This window comes from Echinops telfairi, unplaced genomic scaffold (genome assembly GCF_000313985.2).
Source record: "Echinops telfairi isolate 266 unplaced genomic scaffold, ASM31398v2 ScPeMD7_1;HRSCAF=3_0, whole genome shotgun sequence".
Classification (NCBI taxonomy): domain Eukaryota; kingdom Metazoa; phylum Chordata; class Mammalia; order Afrosoricida; family Tenrecidae; genus Echinops; species Echinops telfairi.
Genome location: NW_022103896.1, coordinates 92,070,188 through 92,088,115, shown reverse-complemented (window position 1 = coordinate 92,088,115; position 17,928 = coordinate 92,070,188). Strand labels below are relative to the sequence as shown.

Sequence of the window (17,928 nt, the reverse complement as noted above, 5' to 3'; positions counted from 1 at the left end):
TTTTAATCATTTTATTGGAGGCTCATACAGTTCTTACCACAATCCATATATACATCCATTGTGTCAAGCACATTTGTACATTTGTTGCCATCATCATTCCCAAAAACGTTTTCTTTGTACTTGAGCCCTTGATACCAGCTCCTCATTTCCCCCCCTCCCTGCTCCCCCCTCCCTCAGAGGGGACTTCTTAAACTGGGTCCCCATCTTCTTGTACTCATGAAATGTCCTTGAGTTCTTCATGGTGATCTGTTCATGCTCTTTGTGACTTGCAAAAGGTACCGCCAAGGCTCTATGTCTATTGCTAGGTTGTTTAATTCAGCTTTAAAAAATTGCATCAGAATATATTGCAGCATGCTAGTGAAAATCATTATTGTGTTATTCCTAAGTTGATATGTTAAAGAGAATGGTTTCCCTCCAAGCAAAAGAGGATTCATCTAAATGGAGTGGATGTTGACATAGCAGTTGCTGAATCGGGAAGGGTAAAGTAGACTTTTAGAGAGGTATTTCTTTTGTTACTGAAATAATGGTGGAACTAAGCAGCCCACATGGTCTGAATCCCAGAACACCACACTTAGGGCTCTGACTTGCTATGATATCTTCACTGTGAGAAAACAGAAAGATGTGTTATGGTGTTTATATTTGGCCCTTAAAACTACTCAACCAAACCCACTGTCAAAAATCAATGCTCACACATAACACCCCTATCGACAGAGTAGAAAGGCTCCTGAAGTATTCAGAAAGCAGTACATCTTTATGGGAGCAGGCAGCTTTCATCCACAGAGTTACTGGTGGGTTAACACTTAGGCCACAGGGCCACCAAGACTTCTTAAACTCCAAGGGAAGACAAACTAAACCCACTGTCCTGGAGCTCTGATTCCGATTCATAGGAAACCTGAAACCTATCAGGTTTCCAAGACTGCCAATCTGTGTGGGAACAGATAGCCATATATTTCTCCAGAGGAGCGGCTAATGGGTTTGAACCCCCATTAGCTAACCCTTAACCTTTAACAACCCAGAGTATAATCCATAGGGCACTGAGGGATCCTTATCCTCAACCACTGCAAAACTGGAAACTCATGAGCTAACATGCAGATCCTGGTATTCTTACTTTTTTTTTTTCCAAATGGAAATGGAAGAGGTACAGAAATTTAGACACAAAGAAGATTGAAATCAGATTCTCTGTGTATTTTTAAAAGATAGCCTCAGCTATCACTGAAAAGTTAAAAAGTTAGGAACTAAAGATCAATGGTTGTCACATTTAAAAATTAACAGCCACTTAATAAAATTGATCCTGTGTACTTGCCTCCAATTTACGCAATATCTCAAACTTAATATTATTACCCACTATCTAAAAGTTTAAGTATATAATATGCTTTTAAAAAGTAGATAGCTATAAATTATAGTTATATGGGGGGCAAATTAATAGAAATATAAAACATTTATTTATAGTGGAACTACTTTTGAAGAATTTATATTGTGCCAAGCTTTTGAGACTGCTTTAAAAAATGCTTTTTTGGTACACTGTGGTTTACATTTAAAAATGGGATACTTATAACTGTCTGCACACAGAACCCTGGACAGGTCAACCCCTCAGGAACAATAATGGGAGTACCAGTACCATGAAGGTAGGGGAAGGTGGTGGAGAGAAAGGAGGAACTGATTGAAATGATTGATGTATAACCGTCCCTGCCCCCACCCCTCCAGGACGAACAACAGAAATGTGGTTGAAGGGAGACAGTGGTCGGTGTCAGATGTGAAAATAATAATAATTTATAAATTATCAAGGGTTCATGAGGAAGTGAGGGTGGGGAGGTAGGGAAAAATGAGCTGATATCAAGGGCTCAAGTAGAAAGAAAATGTTTGAAAAGGATGATGACAACATATGTACAAAAGTGCTTGACACAATAGATGTATAGATTATTATAAGAGCTGTAAGAACCCCCAATAAAATGATTTTTTAAAAAAGATAATCATTATTATTTTTAAGGTTTACCTGTCAGAGTTGAAGCGTATGGAAGTCAAGCTATTAATGGAGTCTTAACTCGGGCTCTGTTCTTAGTGACAGTCACTAGGAACAGACAATGAAGAAGGACTTAGCTCCCTGTTTCAGAGGAATTGGTGTGACATTCATTGTCAGAAAGGATCTTGCCAATTCTACCATGAAGTACAATGCTGTCTATGATAGGATTATATGTATCTAACTCCCTAGTACAGTTAGAATGTTAAGGTACCAACAAAAGCTAGTGATGAGGAATTGAAGAATTCTACCCAGGACTTCCATCTGAAATCGATCAAACATGCAATCAAGATGCATTGATAACTATTGGTGATTGGAATGCAAAAGTTGGAAATGAGAAATGAACAGTATTTGGAAAATATGGACTAGGGGTAGAAATGAAGCTGGAAATTGCATGATAAAGTGTTGCAAATCCAACAACTTGTTCATAGCAAATAACCTTTTTCAAGAACACAAAAGGTGACTATATACATGAACTTCTTCAGATGGAATATGCAGAAAGCAAATTGACTACGTCTGTGGTGAGAGACAGTGTTCAGTATCAGCAGCTAAAACAGGCCAGTGGCTGACTGTGGAACAGACCATCAATTGGTCATAGGTAAGTTCAGGATAAAGCTGAAAAAATTAAAACAAGTCCACAGAGCCAAAATATGACCTTGAATCTATCATAGCAGAATTTGGAGTAGATCTCAAGAACAGATAGGCTGCATTGAACACTAATGACAGGAGGGAGGATGGAGGATATCAAGAAAATCACGAGGAAAGCAAAAGGTCATTAAAAACAAAGGAAAGAACAAAGTAGATGTCAAAAGAGACTGAAAATTGCTCTTAATTGTACAGTAGCTACAGCAAATGGAAAAAACAAAGTCAGAGAGCTGGATAGGAAATTTCAAAGAACAGTTTGAGAAGACAAAGGCACCTATAAACAAATGTGCCAAGTCTTAGAATTAGAAAACCGGCAGGGTAGAAAACGCTCTGCATGTATTAAACTGAAAAGTTAGAAAAGTTTCAAGCCTCGAATTGCAATCTTGAAGGTTTCTATGGTCAAAATGTTGAATGATGCAGGAATCATCAAAAGACAAGGAAAGAAGACAGAGTCACTGCACCAAAAAGACATAGGTGGACATCACACCATTTCAGGAGGTAGTATATGAACAAGAATCAGTGGGTGCTGTAGGATGAGTTTCAAGAATTTTAAGCTGCACTGAAGACCTTGGCCAAGAACAAAGCTCCAAGACTGGATGACATACCAATTGAAATGTTTGAACAGACTATGCTAGGAAATTTATAAGACAGCTACTTGGTCCAGCTTACTTGAAGTGATCCATATTTGTACCCATTCCAAAGAAAGGTGGTGACACAGCAATGTTCAAACTGTAGAATGCTATCGGTGATTTCATATGATAATAAAATTTTGCCTAAGATCATCCAACAACAGCTGCAGCAGTACATCGACAGAGAACTGCCAGAGGTCCAGACCAGATTCAGAAGATGTTGAACAAGAGGTATCTTTGCGGATATCAGATGAGTGTTTGCTGAAAGCAGAGAATATCTGAAAGATGTTTACTTATGTTTTGTTGACTATGCCAATGCATTCATTTGACTGTGTATATTATAACAACTATGGATAACCTTAAGAATGGGGATTCCTGAACACTTCATTGTGCTAATAAGGAACTTCTACATGGAGCGAGAGACAGTTGTGGGAATGGATCAAGGGAATACTGCGTGGTTTAAAATCAGGAAAGGTGTCCGTCAGCATTGTATCCTCTCACCACTCATTTCTCCTGAAAAACATCTGGTGATGACCTTGTAGTTAGTAGTCCAGTGCATAATTTACTATGCCACGAGGGTTTCTTAAACCCATATTAGACATTGAAAATTAATCATGGTATTTTTTGGCAATGGCCTAAGAGACAAATTTGATAATATGACTGCCCCTGCCAGACAGACAGATTCCAAAGTCAGTTTACAAAAGTGTTTGAAGGTAGGAGGTTCTGGGTTTAAGTATCCTAGGACAAGATTAACTTTTGACTGAAAATACTTGATTTTAGCCACCAAATGAAATATAATAGTGTTTTATGTCCTAAAGTTGTATTTTTAACTATAGTTTCTACAAGGAAAATGCATTCTAAATTTAGTATCCTGTAACAGCAAACCTATCCCTTGAAATTGTTTTTGCCTATGCAAAAATTCAGTTTTATGTAAGAAAGGCAGTCTGGTATGTGCTCTTTTAGAAATGATCTACTTCTGGAAGTAGTGAATTTTCCTGTTAATACCACGAACTAGGTAAGTATTTGCTTGTGATGAAACATTTTTTCACTGTACAACAGTTGGATCAGTTGACTCTAGGGATAATCTTACTTTGTTTTAAAAGGCATTTTGAATACCCTGAAAGGTGCAAATGAAAACAACCATGTAGTAGCACCTTACACATGCATTAACAGCCAAGTTCATAAAAATAAAAAGTAACAAATTCTAGAGAGACTGTGGAGAGATTGGAACCCTCATACACTGCTGGTGGGAGTGTAAATATATACAACCGCTGTAGAAAATGAAATGGCACCACTTACCACAATTGGGAATAGGAATTCCTTAAGATCCCAAAATGGTAGATCTTCCATCCTTGAGATATTAAAATCTTGTTGCTTTTCAATGTTCTTTTGAGAGTGGGGAGTCAAAAGAAGTCTGGAAAGGTCGGGTCAAGACTATAGGGCAAATGGAGTAAGATTTCCCAACAAAATTTTCATGCTCTTGGTAAGTGCAAAGAATAAGCAGGTGTGATAGGATGCCGGTTGGAAGTCCTCAGCACAACGTCCCTGGCCTTTTCCTCACCTGGTAAGTTTCTTAAAACCTTCTGTGATTTCCTGTGTCATTGGAAAACATCTATCCATATTATCTACCCTAACCTTTGGAGCTGACTTCTCTCCACATTGAATTTAACTGTCCCTACAGATCCCCTGGAAGCCACTGATTTGATTGACCTTGCTTTCTCGACTGTATTGGTAAATCCAAGAGTTATTCCAGTTAATGATTCCTTCCTTAAAATTACCCTCATTACTTTCAATCTTGTGTAAAAGATGATGCCAAGATCAATCTCTCAGCGAACTCTTTTAAGTAGTGCTTTTGCCACCCATTGAGCGAAAGCTTTCGGAGGCCCAGATGTTCACTTAAAAGTAAAAATGCTGGGAGGGAGGGGGAAAATGAGCAAATGATATTGAGGGCTAAAGTAGAGGGCAAATGTTTTGAGATTGATGAGGGCAACAGGTGTACATGTGTGCTTGACTCAATGGATGGATGTATGGACTGTGATAAGAATTGTACGAGCCCTCAATAAAATAATTAAAAAAAAAGAATAATGAGGGTAACAAATGTACAGATGTACAAATGTGCTTTATACAACTGATGTATGTATGGATTGTGATGAGTTGTGTGAACCCCCAATAAAATGACTTTTAAAAAAAGTTAAAATGCTGAATCATATGAGATTCCTAACTTTAGTAGCTATTATATTAATGGCAATTCTTTGGTCGACTTCTACCAGTGTCTGGCCTTTAGCTACAGTTTCTTCATTCATTGAGGTTGAAGGTATTTCCTCCCTTGGCTTATTGACTACTTCCTGGCTTTCCTTAAAGCCCTTGGTTCCTCTAAAAACTGTTGTTTTATGTGGAGCAGCATTCCAGTAAACTTGTAAACCTTTGATAATTTTTAAAGATGCCTACTTGGGTTAAATATTTGATATTAGTGCTGATCTCAAAATCGATTTTTCACCCCTGTGGCACAAAGTATATCTTCTTTTTGTTAAGTCTCAAATGAGACTAAAACATGGCTAAGAGGTTTTGTTTATTGCCATATTAATTTTAGAGACATGTATAAACTTTTTGGGAGGGACTTGGGGGTGTATAAACCTTTGGATGCATGAGCCAGAACTCCCAATAGCAATCCTTTGTGACTGATCCTCATATAGCATATTGCTTGATATCTAGTTATGTAATCTTCCTTAGATAGTTTTCTGTTCTCAGAGCTGACAGTAGTGTTGGTCTCATGAGGCTGACTGATATCAGGAGATGTCCACTAGGAAAGTGCCCTGACCACAGGGTCAATGACAGTTCTCCCTATCACATGCAACTGTGAAATATCTTTGAAACTGTTCTTAGATGTACTTCGGGGGTGGGGGGTGGGTGAGATAAATGAATGTACCTATTTGTGGTCTCTTAATTTGCAGGGCCAAAGGACAGGTCCTGCTAATTATGTAAATAGACATTGATTTTTGTAATCTGGTACTGAAAAGTATTGAATAAAGATAAGTAAACATAAGTATTATTTATGTATATCTGTGATTTGACTGTAAGGACTTTAACCATTTTAAGTGTTGTAAATTTTTCTTAACATTTAACACAAATCCTTTTAAATGTAAATTAAGTGTCTTGATTTGTACACCTGTTCAAAGAATTTGCTTCATGTGACGTATTTACAGCTAACTCCCAAAATGGGCTAGTCGCAGTGCCTTCACGGATGCTATAGCTAATGATGTGTATAGATGGGCAATTTCACTGCTTCGTCCTTGAAACATTCTGTAGTTGGATTCAGAAGTGTGCTTAGGCATTTTTTCTGTTTGTGATAAATTATATCTAAGTAATTGTTGGTATTTTAAATTACATTTTAGGAAATTGCTGTATTGCAAAACTATGCTTAGTTGAGGATAATGCTTACTAGTTATTCATTTAACCTTTATCATGATTTTGGGTTATTTAGAATCTCTCAGCCGCCATAAACATTACTGTAAGGAAATTGAACCTAGATGGCTAAATGTTTTATGAATGAAAATTAGTGTGTTGAAAATCAGTCATGATGCCAGCAGTCAGCCCTGGAAGGGGCTGTTGTGATGGTATATGTGGGTGGCCAGCTAAAGGCTTCTGTTAAAAACAGCTACTGGACTAGGGGCCACTCGAGTCCCTGTTTTAGTTCTGATGCTCTTTGAAGTAAGTGGGCTTTTGGTTAGTGATGAAATGTACACCCAAATTGTACCCGATTAAATCAAACCATTCATGAGAAAACCTGCTGATACGGTACAATTAGTCTTTGTTTCCTCATTAGAGTTTCTAGTTTATTTGGAAATAATGTGGAAAATCGTAAATGTGTTTGTAAGACTTTACTGACCAATTTTTTTTGTAATTTATCAACTTAGAACTTATTGCTTGTGTTTTCAGGTAGAATGTCACCAAATTTTGGTACTTTGTCTCAAGATTTCCTAAATAAATTACTCTGTATAATAGTAGCATATGTAGGATTTTAAAACTTTGAATATTGATTCTGTTTGTGGTCTTAGTGGAGTTTTTAAGTCTCATTACAGGATGATCAGTTTGTAGCAATTTTTAAAATATGTTTTAGTAGTTGTTTAGGTGGGAGGTGCCTGAGTGCAATCGTGACGACATGTGAAATAGTCCTCAATGGTTACTAGTAAAAGTAACTTATGTAGAAAAAGTTATTAGTTATCCATATTAGATTTTCTCATGTTAAAATAATCAGATCAGTACATGTATTTGGGAATTATACAAAATGTTCTTGTTAAATATATGAAGATTTAAAATATTTATACCTCTTAGTTATTGAGAAGTCATGATTTGCTTGAGGAAAAAAATTTCTTGGTAGCTTAATTGGAAATGGAAATGATATATCAAATTGCATAGAACAGAGGAGCAAATTAAGCAGTAAAGAACAGAGCTTTATGATTAGTGGCTTGTTAACAAGGGCATACATTATCATGTGAAAGCTGAAATCTTTATCCTATAATTATTACGACAGTTTATTTTGGTTAAAGCTTTACGTCAGTGTGACTGGTTCATAAATGAGAATTTTCTCTGATTTTTCCTTTCTGTAGTTTCACCAGTGATAATTAAAGAATGGGCAGCTTACAAAGGGAAGTCTCCTCAAACTCCTGAATTGGTGGAAGCTCTTGCATTTAGGGAATGGACTTGCCCCAATCTGAAAAGACTCTGGCTGGGAAAGGCAGTAGAGGATAAGAACCGCAGGATGCGAGCCTTCCTGGCCTGCATGCGATCTGACACACCAGCCATGCTTAATCCAGCAAATGTACCCACCCACCTCATGGTGCTCTGCTGTGTCTTACGGTACGTGTTGGGTCATGCTTTGTGTGGGGAGTGGATCTGGGCAACCCTAGAATACCAGTGCATTTGCAGTAAGTCTCAGTATAGGTGGGTAGCATTGTTTTTGAGCGTTATGCTGGATATTGTATTTGCTTTCTCAAACGTGTATTTTGTGTAAAGCACACAAACTTTATATTCTTATTCAAAGTATAATTGATTTGTCTGAAAATTTGTCTAAATCTCATATTTATATTTCTTATTAAATAAAGGTAACAAGTAGTATATATTTAAATTTATGCGATTTTGTATGCATATATAATTAGTGAGTAGAGTCTAAGATATTTGATAAGTTGATAATTTCAACATAGTTTCCTTTAATTATTGTAACTTTTGAAGCCTATAAGGAGGAGGAATTTCTGGATAATTATCTAATCAGAAGTGCTCCTTGACCTTATCAGCAGGCAGAGCTACAGTTGTGTTTGTAGACACTGATGAAGTTTTAAAGTTAATTTGAATTGTTATATATACCTGAATGATCACTAGTGCTTGCAGGGGTGGGAGATGGGTGTGGTGAAGCTTGAAATAATTTCAGAATTAGAAAAAAGTTACAAGTATAATACAAAAGGGGCTTGTTATTGGTTTTATTGTTTTGCTTGAACCATTTGTGATTGCTGACATGACACCCATTATCTTCACATATTTTTGTTTGTTTTTCTATGACTAAAGATCATTTTCTGTAGAACTTCAGTATTGCCCTTAAGAGTTAATAGGCTTTGAATATTTATTACTATCTAATCTTAATCTATTTCTCAAGTTGTTCTAGTAATGTCCTTTGTCACAGAATGATCAATTTGAGGATCTCTGTCTACATTTAAATTCCACATCCCTTTCATTTAGTCTAAAAATACTTCTGTCTGCTTGATGTTTATTGCCTGGCATTCTGAAGAGCACAGTTGCTCTAAGCTGTTTCTTGGGTTAGCTTTCTTACTAGTTCTTTCACTATACCCAAGTGTGTGTCTCTGTTAGAAATTTCCCAGGAGTGGGTCCCATCCTCACTGTACCCTGAAAGGGAAACTTACTGTTCACCCGTCTCACCTCCTGGCCCAGGGGGAATGCCACTTCTCTACTTTTAGTAATCATTTTTGCTGGTGGGTGCCGTTAACTTGAAGACTATACATGCATTCCATTCCTCCTTAGATTCTTCATGCTACCATTGATGTGTTTAAATCAAAATGGATGTGTAGGCTCAATGATTTGGGTATAGTCTACTACTAGTAGTATTTCATTTTATGCTTAAATTGTCACCTGTTTTGCCAATGGAACCTTGTCAAACTGGCCTCTATATTATTTTGACATACCTCTGTCATTTTTGGGGTACTTCCTTTACATTCCTGCAGATGGCTAGCCTGATCATGTACTTCCCCTGTCTCATTGGAATCGCCATTTCTTTCATCTATAGTTCTGTGTACTGGAAGATGGTATTTAGAAATGGTATTAGAATCTTAATGGTAGCTGGACTCATAGCTTTTGGAGCATTGCTACTTCCATGTCCTCTCAGTGTAGATGAATACTGTATACAGGTGCATTTCTACCTATAATTGAAAACAATGAGTTCACACCAACAACTCCAATTGCTAGTGTAAGCTTTACGCTAGTATTCTCGTTTTCTATATTTATGGCCAGGATAGTTATGTGTAGTCTCTTCTCTCATTACTTCACCTCCTTTTGAATGTCTTCTTCACCCCACCTAGAATGGGCCATCCTCCCCTCCTGAGCCTGGGTCCTAACACCTAATGTTGAGTTTCCCCTCCTTTCTAGGCAGACCTTTTTCTTACCACACCTTGACAATCCTCCCTTGTGGGGACCTCCGACACACTATTTTGAGCCATCATCACCTCACTACCCATTCTGGGCCCCATCTGAAGTCTTAAAAATCCCTAGTTGACATTAAGGCTGATAACTTATCTAGAAAGACTAAGTTGAGATAGACTATAACACACTGTGGGCCTCTTTATTTATACTGAAGTTTAGCTAATTGGGGAAGATTTGGGATTTTGTTATATTTGGGTTTTTTATTTAGAATCTCCTGATTTCCTTTGCAAATATTCACTAATGGGAAATTAAGGACTTTCGAATTTTATTATGAATCATTTTGTTGGGGGTTCTTACAGCTTTTATAACAATCCATCCATCCATTGTGTCAAGCACATTTGTACATATGTTGCCATCATCATTTTCAAAACATTTTTTTCCTACTTGAGCCCTTGCTATCAGATCCTCTTTATTACCATCCTCTACCCTCCCACCCTCATGATCCCTTGATAAATTATAAATTACTACTATTTTCATATCTTACACCGTCCATTGTCTCCCTTCACCCACGTTTCTGTTGTATGTCCTCCTCGGGATGGGGGGCGGGGTGCTATACGTTGATCATTGTGATCGGTTCCCCCTTCTCCCTTTTCTCCTCCCACCTTCCCCTTCCCGTCATGGTATTGCTACTCCCATTAGTGTTCCTGAGGGGTTTATCTGCCCTTTATCTGTCCTGTATTCCATGTGTTGAGAGCTCTTGTCTATACCAGTGTACATGTTCCAGGCTAGCCAGATTTGTAAGGTAGAACTGGGGTCATAATTGGGGTGAGGGGGGGGAACATTAAAGAACTAGAGGACTCCTGTGTGTTCCTTCAGTGCTATATACCGCACCCTGGCTGACTCATTCCTTCCTTCTGTGAGGTGATATCCAGTTGTCTAAAGATGGGCTTTGGGTCTCCACTCTGATCCCCCTCGTTTGCATCAATATGATTTTTGGGGGCCTTCTGATAGCTGATCCCATAGGAAAACTGAAAAGAAAGCACACACTGAGCCTATCTTAATCTAAAAGAACTCATGAAAAAACTGAAGCCTTGAGTTACAATCTTGGTAGGTTCTGTATTGAATGATGCAGGAAGCACCCCAAGAAGATTGAAATAATACACAGTTCCTGTATCAAAAAGAACGAGCTAACTTTTTACCATTTCGGGAGGTAGAATATAAGTAAGAACCAATGACACTAAAGGAAGAAGTTAAAACTGCACAGAAAGCATTAGCCAAAAATAAGGCTCTAAGTATTGATGGTATATCAATTGAATGCTCCATCTGGCTAATTAAGCACTGGAAGCACTTGCTCATCTCTGTCAGCAAATTTGGATGACAGCTACTAGGCCAACTGACCAGAAGAGATTCATATTTGTACCCATTCCAAAGAAAGGTGACTGACCAGAATGTCCAGATTAGAGAACAATATTATTGATATCACATGCAAGTAAATTTTTGATGACGATCATCCAACTTCCGTTGCAGTAGTACATGCAGACGTATCTGCCAGGAGTTCAGGCTGGATTCAGAAGAGGACATGGAATGAGGGATATCAGTACTAATGTCAACTGTGTCTTGGCTGAAAGCGGAGAATACCAAAGAAAGTTGCTTGTATTTTATTCACTATACAAAAGTATTGAACTATGGAGGCCTTGAGGAGATTGGGAATTCCAGAAGCCTCAATTGTGTGTTTGCATAACTTGTATATGGATCAGGAGGCAGCTGTGTGAACAGAACAAGGGAATACTGTATGGTTTTAAATCAGGAAATGTGTGTGTCAGGGTTGTGTTATCTCACTGTACTTATTCATTCTGTCTGCTGAGCAAATAATCAGAGAAACTGGATTTTATGAAAAACAATATAGCGTCAGAATTGTAGGAAGCTTGTTACTAACCTGAGATAAGCAGATGATCCAACCTTGCTTTTACTGAAAGTGAGGAGGACTTGAAACAATTGTTGATGAAAATCAAGGATTGCAGCCTTCAGTATGAATTCAAACTCCATGTAGCAAACACCCAAATCTTCACAAGTGGATCAATAGAAGACATCATGGCAAATGGAGAAAAAATGAAGTTGTCAAGGATTTTGTCTTGTTTGGCTCCACAGTCAGTGCTCATGGAAGCAGGAATCAGTAGATCAGAATATGCATTTATTAAGAATATCTGCTACACAAGAATTCTTTAGAGCTTTGAAAAGCAAGAATGTTACTCTGAGGACCAAGGTGTTCCTGAACCCAACCGTGGTGTTTTCAGTTGCCTCATATGCAAGTGTAAGTTGGGCATGGAGTAAGAAATATTGAAGAAAAATTGATGCATTTGAACTGTGCTGGCAAAGAATATTGAAAGTACCAAGGACTGCAGAAGAACCAATAGATCTCTATCAGAAGAAGCATAGCCAAGAGTGCTCCTTAGAAGCATGGGTGGCAAGACCATCTATTGCATGCTATGCAAATGTAGTCAGGAGAGACCAGTCCCCAGAGAAGGACATATCTGAGAAGAAGGCCCACAAAGAGATGCATTGACACAGCGACTGTGACAGTGGGCCCAAGGACAGGAATGCTTGTGAGGATGGTGTAGGATTTGGTAGTATTTGCTTCTGTTGTTCATAGGGTCGCTATGGGTCTGAACCCACCTGCTGGAACTTAACAAAACAATGATAGTAATGATTAGTGACTTTCTGTATAGATGAACAGATTTTTTAAAAATAGTCGAAAAGTACATTTTAGAAGGGTAATCAGAATTAGTAAGTGTCATGAAATCATATTTCACTTGGAAAAAGATAGCTGAGAAAGATGATAGACAGACGTGCAAGGAGAGACAGCAAGCTCAGGAGTGACTTGGTGTGGATGTTGAATTTATATTGCCAGGTAGTTTGAATGTGGTCGCCTCTGGGCAAACAAAACCCTTGTTTTGGTGGGTATCCTGATTTTGCTTCTGCATATTCTCATTAGGGTGAGGTCGCCTTAGAAGAGGCAGTGGGAGAACTAAACTAAAAGAGTAAAAATATTATAATAGAACCATATTACAAAACACTAAGCAAATAAAGTAAAAAAAATAGAATCAGCAAATGGATAGTCATTCCAGCTCTTTAGGTAGTATTTATGTGTGAACTCGTGGGTTAGGTTGGGCGTGGGTGTGGGGGACTGTACTAAAGAAAGGTGGGGAAAATGGCAAAAAGCAATAATAGCTTGTGTACTGAGAGTGTTTGCACCACGCTGCCCACATATTTTGCTGTCTTCTCAAGGTCCACTAGAGGTTGGCTTGGTAAGAGGTTTGGTTAGCTACGTTCTCTTCCGAGAAACTGAGTGTCACCAAGTCAATGCCAACTCACGGTGACCGTGTAGGACAAGGCAGAATTGTTCATGTGAGTTTCCGGGATATAAATCTTTATGGAAGTAGAAAGCCCGATTTTTTTTCCTACTTCTAACCTTCCAGCTAACAGTTTAATGTGTAACCAGTGCATCACCAGAGTCCCTTGTGGGTTGCCTTTGGGGCCTGAAAAAAAATCACTGTGCTGGCAAGGAGTGAGATTCATAGAGTTAGCTATTGCCCCTTGTAAAGCGGGGAGTCTGCCAGCAAGCATTGCCGCTCTCCCACTTTAAGAGATTTGGGTCTACTTAGCTTTTAAGTTGATTTTCTTGCTGCTAGGAAGCTCAGGATCTCTCTCCTTGTGGAGTCTCTCCACTAGTTGCCAGCATTCAGAAAGTTTTCAGAGGACTAAACATTTTAATAAGATAAATGTTAACTTTGTTAAAGTAGAAACTCCAAAAGGAAGAAATGGCAGATATTTTTTAGCAACAAGGCTCTTTGTTGTCATGGGCTAAATTGAGTTCTGAGAGCCTCCAATTTGTCACCAAGAGTATCTTTTTTCTGTTTGGTTAGAATTTTTTTAAAATTACATATAATCTGGATACATTATGCAAAGAATGTGGTATAACTATTGAGCACAGTCTCTTCCATGGTAATTTTTTTAGCCAAAAGGAGACCCTTTCTTTATATTTGCTATTTCTTGTATCAAGCCCAAATTGAAATTCAATGGGACCATTGTATTTAAATTTTGTAGCACTCAAACTTTTTTGTTCATGAATCCTCCAAAAGAATGTTGTAAAGTTATGCACTCTTGGCACATTTAAATTGGCATAAAATTTCCCCTAAAGTTTAAATTAATGCAAAGTATAGAGTTTTTTGTTATTGTAAATATTTATAGTTTAATGAAATTAATGTTTTAAATATATGGCTCATTTAAATATATCCAATTATAGTGTAATAGAATACTTGATATGACCTTTCTAGTCAAACTCTGTCTCTTTTTTACATTTTTAATACAAGAACATTTATTGCACAACTCAATGTTGAAATCCTTAGGATGCACGGGATCCTGCAACAGCTGCCCTCCTGGGTTTAGGAGTTGCTCTTCACGGAATCCACGCCTGAATCTGCAGGAGACAAGTTTTAGGTGTCTCATTCGACCAGTACCGGTGATATTTCCGCCTTTTAGCCTTGGCACTCCAGTTATACTTTCACTTGCGCTTTGGCAGGGGAGCCACATTTGCCGCAGGTCAACTTCTGTGGAAGGTAGGCCTTAGAGCCACAGCTGCGGCACAAGGTGTGCTTCTTATTGCGACGCTTTCTGAAGGATGATGTTCTCTTCGTCATCCCTTTTCCGTGTCATCTCTTTCCCGAGACCAAGGAGTCCGGAAGCGAAGGCACTCAAGCTTTTTAACGCTCACCAAATTAGGGATTAAGGTCCTGCAAATTGAAGTACTTAGGGCCCACGGTGGGATTGGATAGTTTGCTGATAACATAAATAAGGAGCATGGCATCTTTATAGTAAAATGGCATTTCAAGTAAGTGTATGGATCTGTACCAAGGAGATTGATTCGTTTTTTATTAAATGAGTCATCCACAGTCAGGAAGGGATTTTGTTACCATCAATAAAGAAAAGCCAGGAGTGGAGCACAACCTGGAGATCTTTAAGGTGAACCTCCAGAGATTGACACCCCAGAAGCAAACATAGCGAACTAGGGATCTGGCAGAGGGTAGCCCAGCAGACTTCCTGGTTTACAAAGGAGGAAAGCTGAATGCTTTTCTGCAAGAGTCTTGCTACTATAGCAAGACTTGTTTAACTTCAAGGGAGCTAGGTTTGCTTGCTCATGGAGCTAGAACTGAACTGCTTCAGGTTGAGGCCTCCTGGTTTGAGTGGGCATTATTTATTGGCAGAAATAGAAGGGCTTTTTCAACACTTGCCAGGGCAGGTCAAAGGCTGAGGGCCAGAGAGGTTTTCTTGTGGGCATGTCTTGACCTAAGAAGTATATCCTGAACTTTGCTGATTCTGAATTGTAAACTCTTCACTTATTATGATCATGAGTATTACCTATGAGTTCCAACAAATTATCAGACCTTGTAAAGAATTAGAGTGCTGTAGGAGGTACAGTTAGTATCAGAATTTGCAAAAAAAGGTGGAGACATGCCTGACCTCTGCTTTATAGGACTCAGCCTTAGGTTGTCTTAACAGTGAAACCCCTCCCCCAATGAAGTTAAAAGAGACACCAATCCCTAACCATTTTTCTACTGATGCAATACACCGATTTGTCCATTTTTGAATTATATGTCCTTTCTATTTAGCCATATAGTTTTGTTTGAAGTATATAAGCTTTCTGTTCATCAGTTTCCTAATCTCCGAATGAGACAAATCTTGACTCTACAGCAGCCAGCGGTTCTTTGTGGGTCGCACGACCCTTTCACAGGGGTCACCCTATTCATAACAGTAGCAAAATTAGTTATGAGGTAGCGATGAGAATAATTTTATGGTTGTGGGGTCACTACAACATGAGGAACTGTATTAAAGGGTCGCAGCACTAGGAAGGTTGAGAACCACTGCTCTACAGTGTTGCGATGACCCTTAAGTTAATAGATGTAAAATGTGTAGATTGACACTTCTTTCATCTTTTGAAATTTATTTTAGGTGAAAATATACAGTAAAACTTCACCACCACCACCCCCAATCTATAATTTCTAGACATAGTGATGAGTAACATTAGTTATATTTTCTGTGTGTATTAACATTCTTGGTATTTCTGTTCTATTTGTTTAATTTCAGTTTGCTTAAACTTCCTATTCTCCCTTCTACTCTCCATCTTTTAAAAAAATAGTTGTTGACCATAGTCTTGTATTTTTTTTTTAATGCAATGTCAAAGACATCTTTACTCTTTGAACTAAACTGTCATTAGCTTAAAGGTCATTTAAGGAGGGTATTTTCAAGATTTGATGAGCAACTCAGAGCTGTGGACTCTTTAGCCTCAATAGGTGCAGATGAATCCTTTAAGAATATGAAATTGTGATCCAGTTTTCTCTCTCTGTCAGGACTCATCTATTGTAATTTTGATGGTAATGATTAGTAGTAATAGTCAAGCACCATCTAATTCTAGTCTTAAAGTAGAGGCCGTGAGTTATGGAGATAGTTCTATAATCCAGTTTTTTTTATCATTCTAGGGTTTCTTCTTTCTCCTTTGTTTTCATTGAGTCGAGACCAGTTGTTGTATCTTAGATGGCCACTTGTAAGACTCCAGACACAGCTCATTATACTGGGATATTGACCATAAACTTCAAGTAGTCTATTATACCAACTTCCTGGATTGTTCCATGACACCATGACCTGACTCTTCCCCCCCCCAAATCAAGAGAACTAATCCCATGAGGAGATTGGTCATGTCTGTCTAGTATTGGCATCTGTAACACCTCTCCCCACATTTTTGTGACGCTTCTTGTTTGTAAAACCATTCATAGCCTAACACTTGCCCCTTCATCCCTTTTCCCTAGGTACAGCTTATTGATATCAATTACATTAGTTATGCTCTATAAAATTCACCCATATTCAGTGGTGTATTTCCTTTTACTGTCAACAAAATGTGACTACTACCAAGAGAGTAGCACGCCCCGCTCCCCACCCCCATTCCTGGAAACACTAGTGAGCATTACTTTCTGTAGTTACTTCTGCAAGTCATTTCACAAAAGTGAGAATATAAGACATTTGCCTTTTTGTGACTGGTTCACGTCACCAAAATAATATACTCCTGCTTTATCTACTTGTGCGTCTTTCACGAGCTCATTTTTTCCTTTATTGCTAAGTAGCATTTCATTACATATATATGGTGCATATCTACTGATGGGCAGTTAGGCAATTTCCATCATTTTGCTTTTGTATCTAGTGTAGCAGTCAACATGGTGTGCATATGTGTGGCTGTGTCGCTTCTATTAGGCTCTTAGGGTACATACTTAGGAGTGAAATTGGTGGGTCATATAGCTGCTCTACTTCAAGCTTTTTGAGGAGCCACCAGTTTTTTGTCCCAACAGCAATTACACCATTTTGCATTTTCCCCAGCAGTACATGAGGGTTTCGATTTCTCCATATCCTCTCAGCATATTATTTTTCCTTGTTTTATGTTAACTATTTTCAAGCTAAACTCAATACCGTCGAGTGGATTCTTACTCAGAACTACCCTATAGGTCAGGATAGAACTGTCAGGGTAGACTGTAACTCTCTGTGGGTGTAGAGAGCATTATCTTTCTCCCTTGAACTGGCTGGTGGTTTTGAATTGCTGACCTTGAGGTTGGCAGCTGAATGTATAACCACTACATCAGAGCTCCTTGCTAACCATCCAGGTAAGGGTGAAATATACCTCATATGTAGTTTTGATATGCATTTCTCTGATCGCTAATGACATTGAGCGTCCCCCCCCCCCGTTCAGAATTATTTTATTGGGGACTCGTACAATTCTTATCACAATCCATACATACATCCATTGTGCCAAACACATATGTACATTCGCTGCCGTCATCATTCTCAAAACATTTGCCTTCTACTCTAGCCCCTGATATCAGCTGCCTATTTTCCCACTCCCTCATGAACCCTCCATAATTCACAAATCATTATTGTTTTGTCATAAGTTAC

The 17,928-nt window shown here is 38.4% G+C and overlaps 1 protein-coding gene and 1 pseudogene across 2 annotated transcripts in view; one reads left to right on the top strand and one right to left on the bottom strand.

The window, feature by feature from the left end:
• The window catches only part of FAM120A (family with sequence similarity 120A), a 159,615-nt gene that overhangs the window by 117,717 nt on the left and 23,970 nt on the right, over positions 1-17,928 (top strand). For both annotated transcript variants that reach the window (XM_045285150.1, XM_045284905.1), the window contains exon 11: positions 7,899-8,148. In XM_045285150.1, coding sequence (XP_045141085.1) covers positions 7,899-8,148 — 250 coding nt within the window. The remainder of the gene's footprint in view (positions 1-7,898; positions 8,149-17,928) is intronic.
• Positions 14,339-14,633, bottom strand: LOC115871891 (annotated as a pseudogene).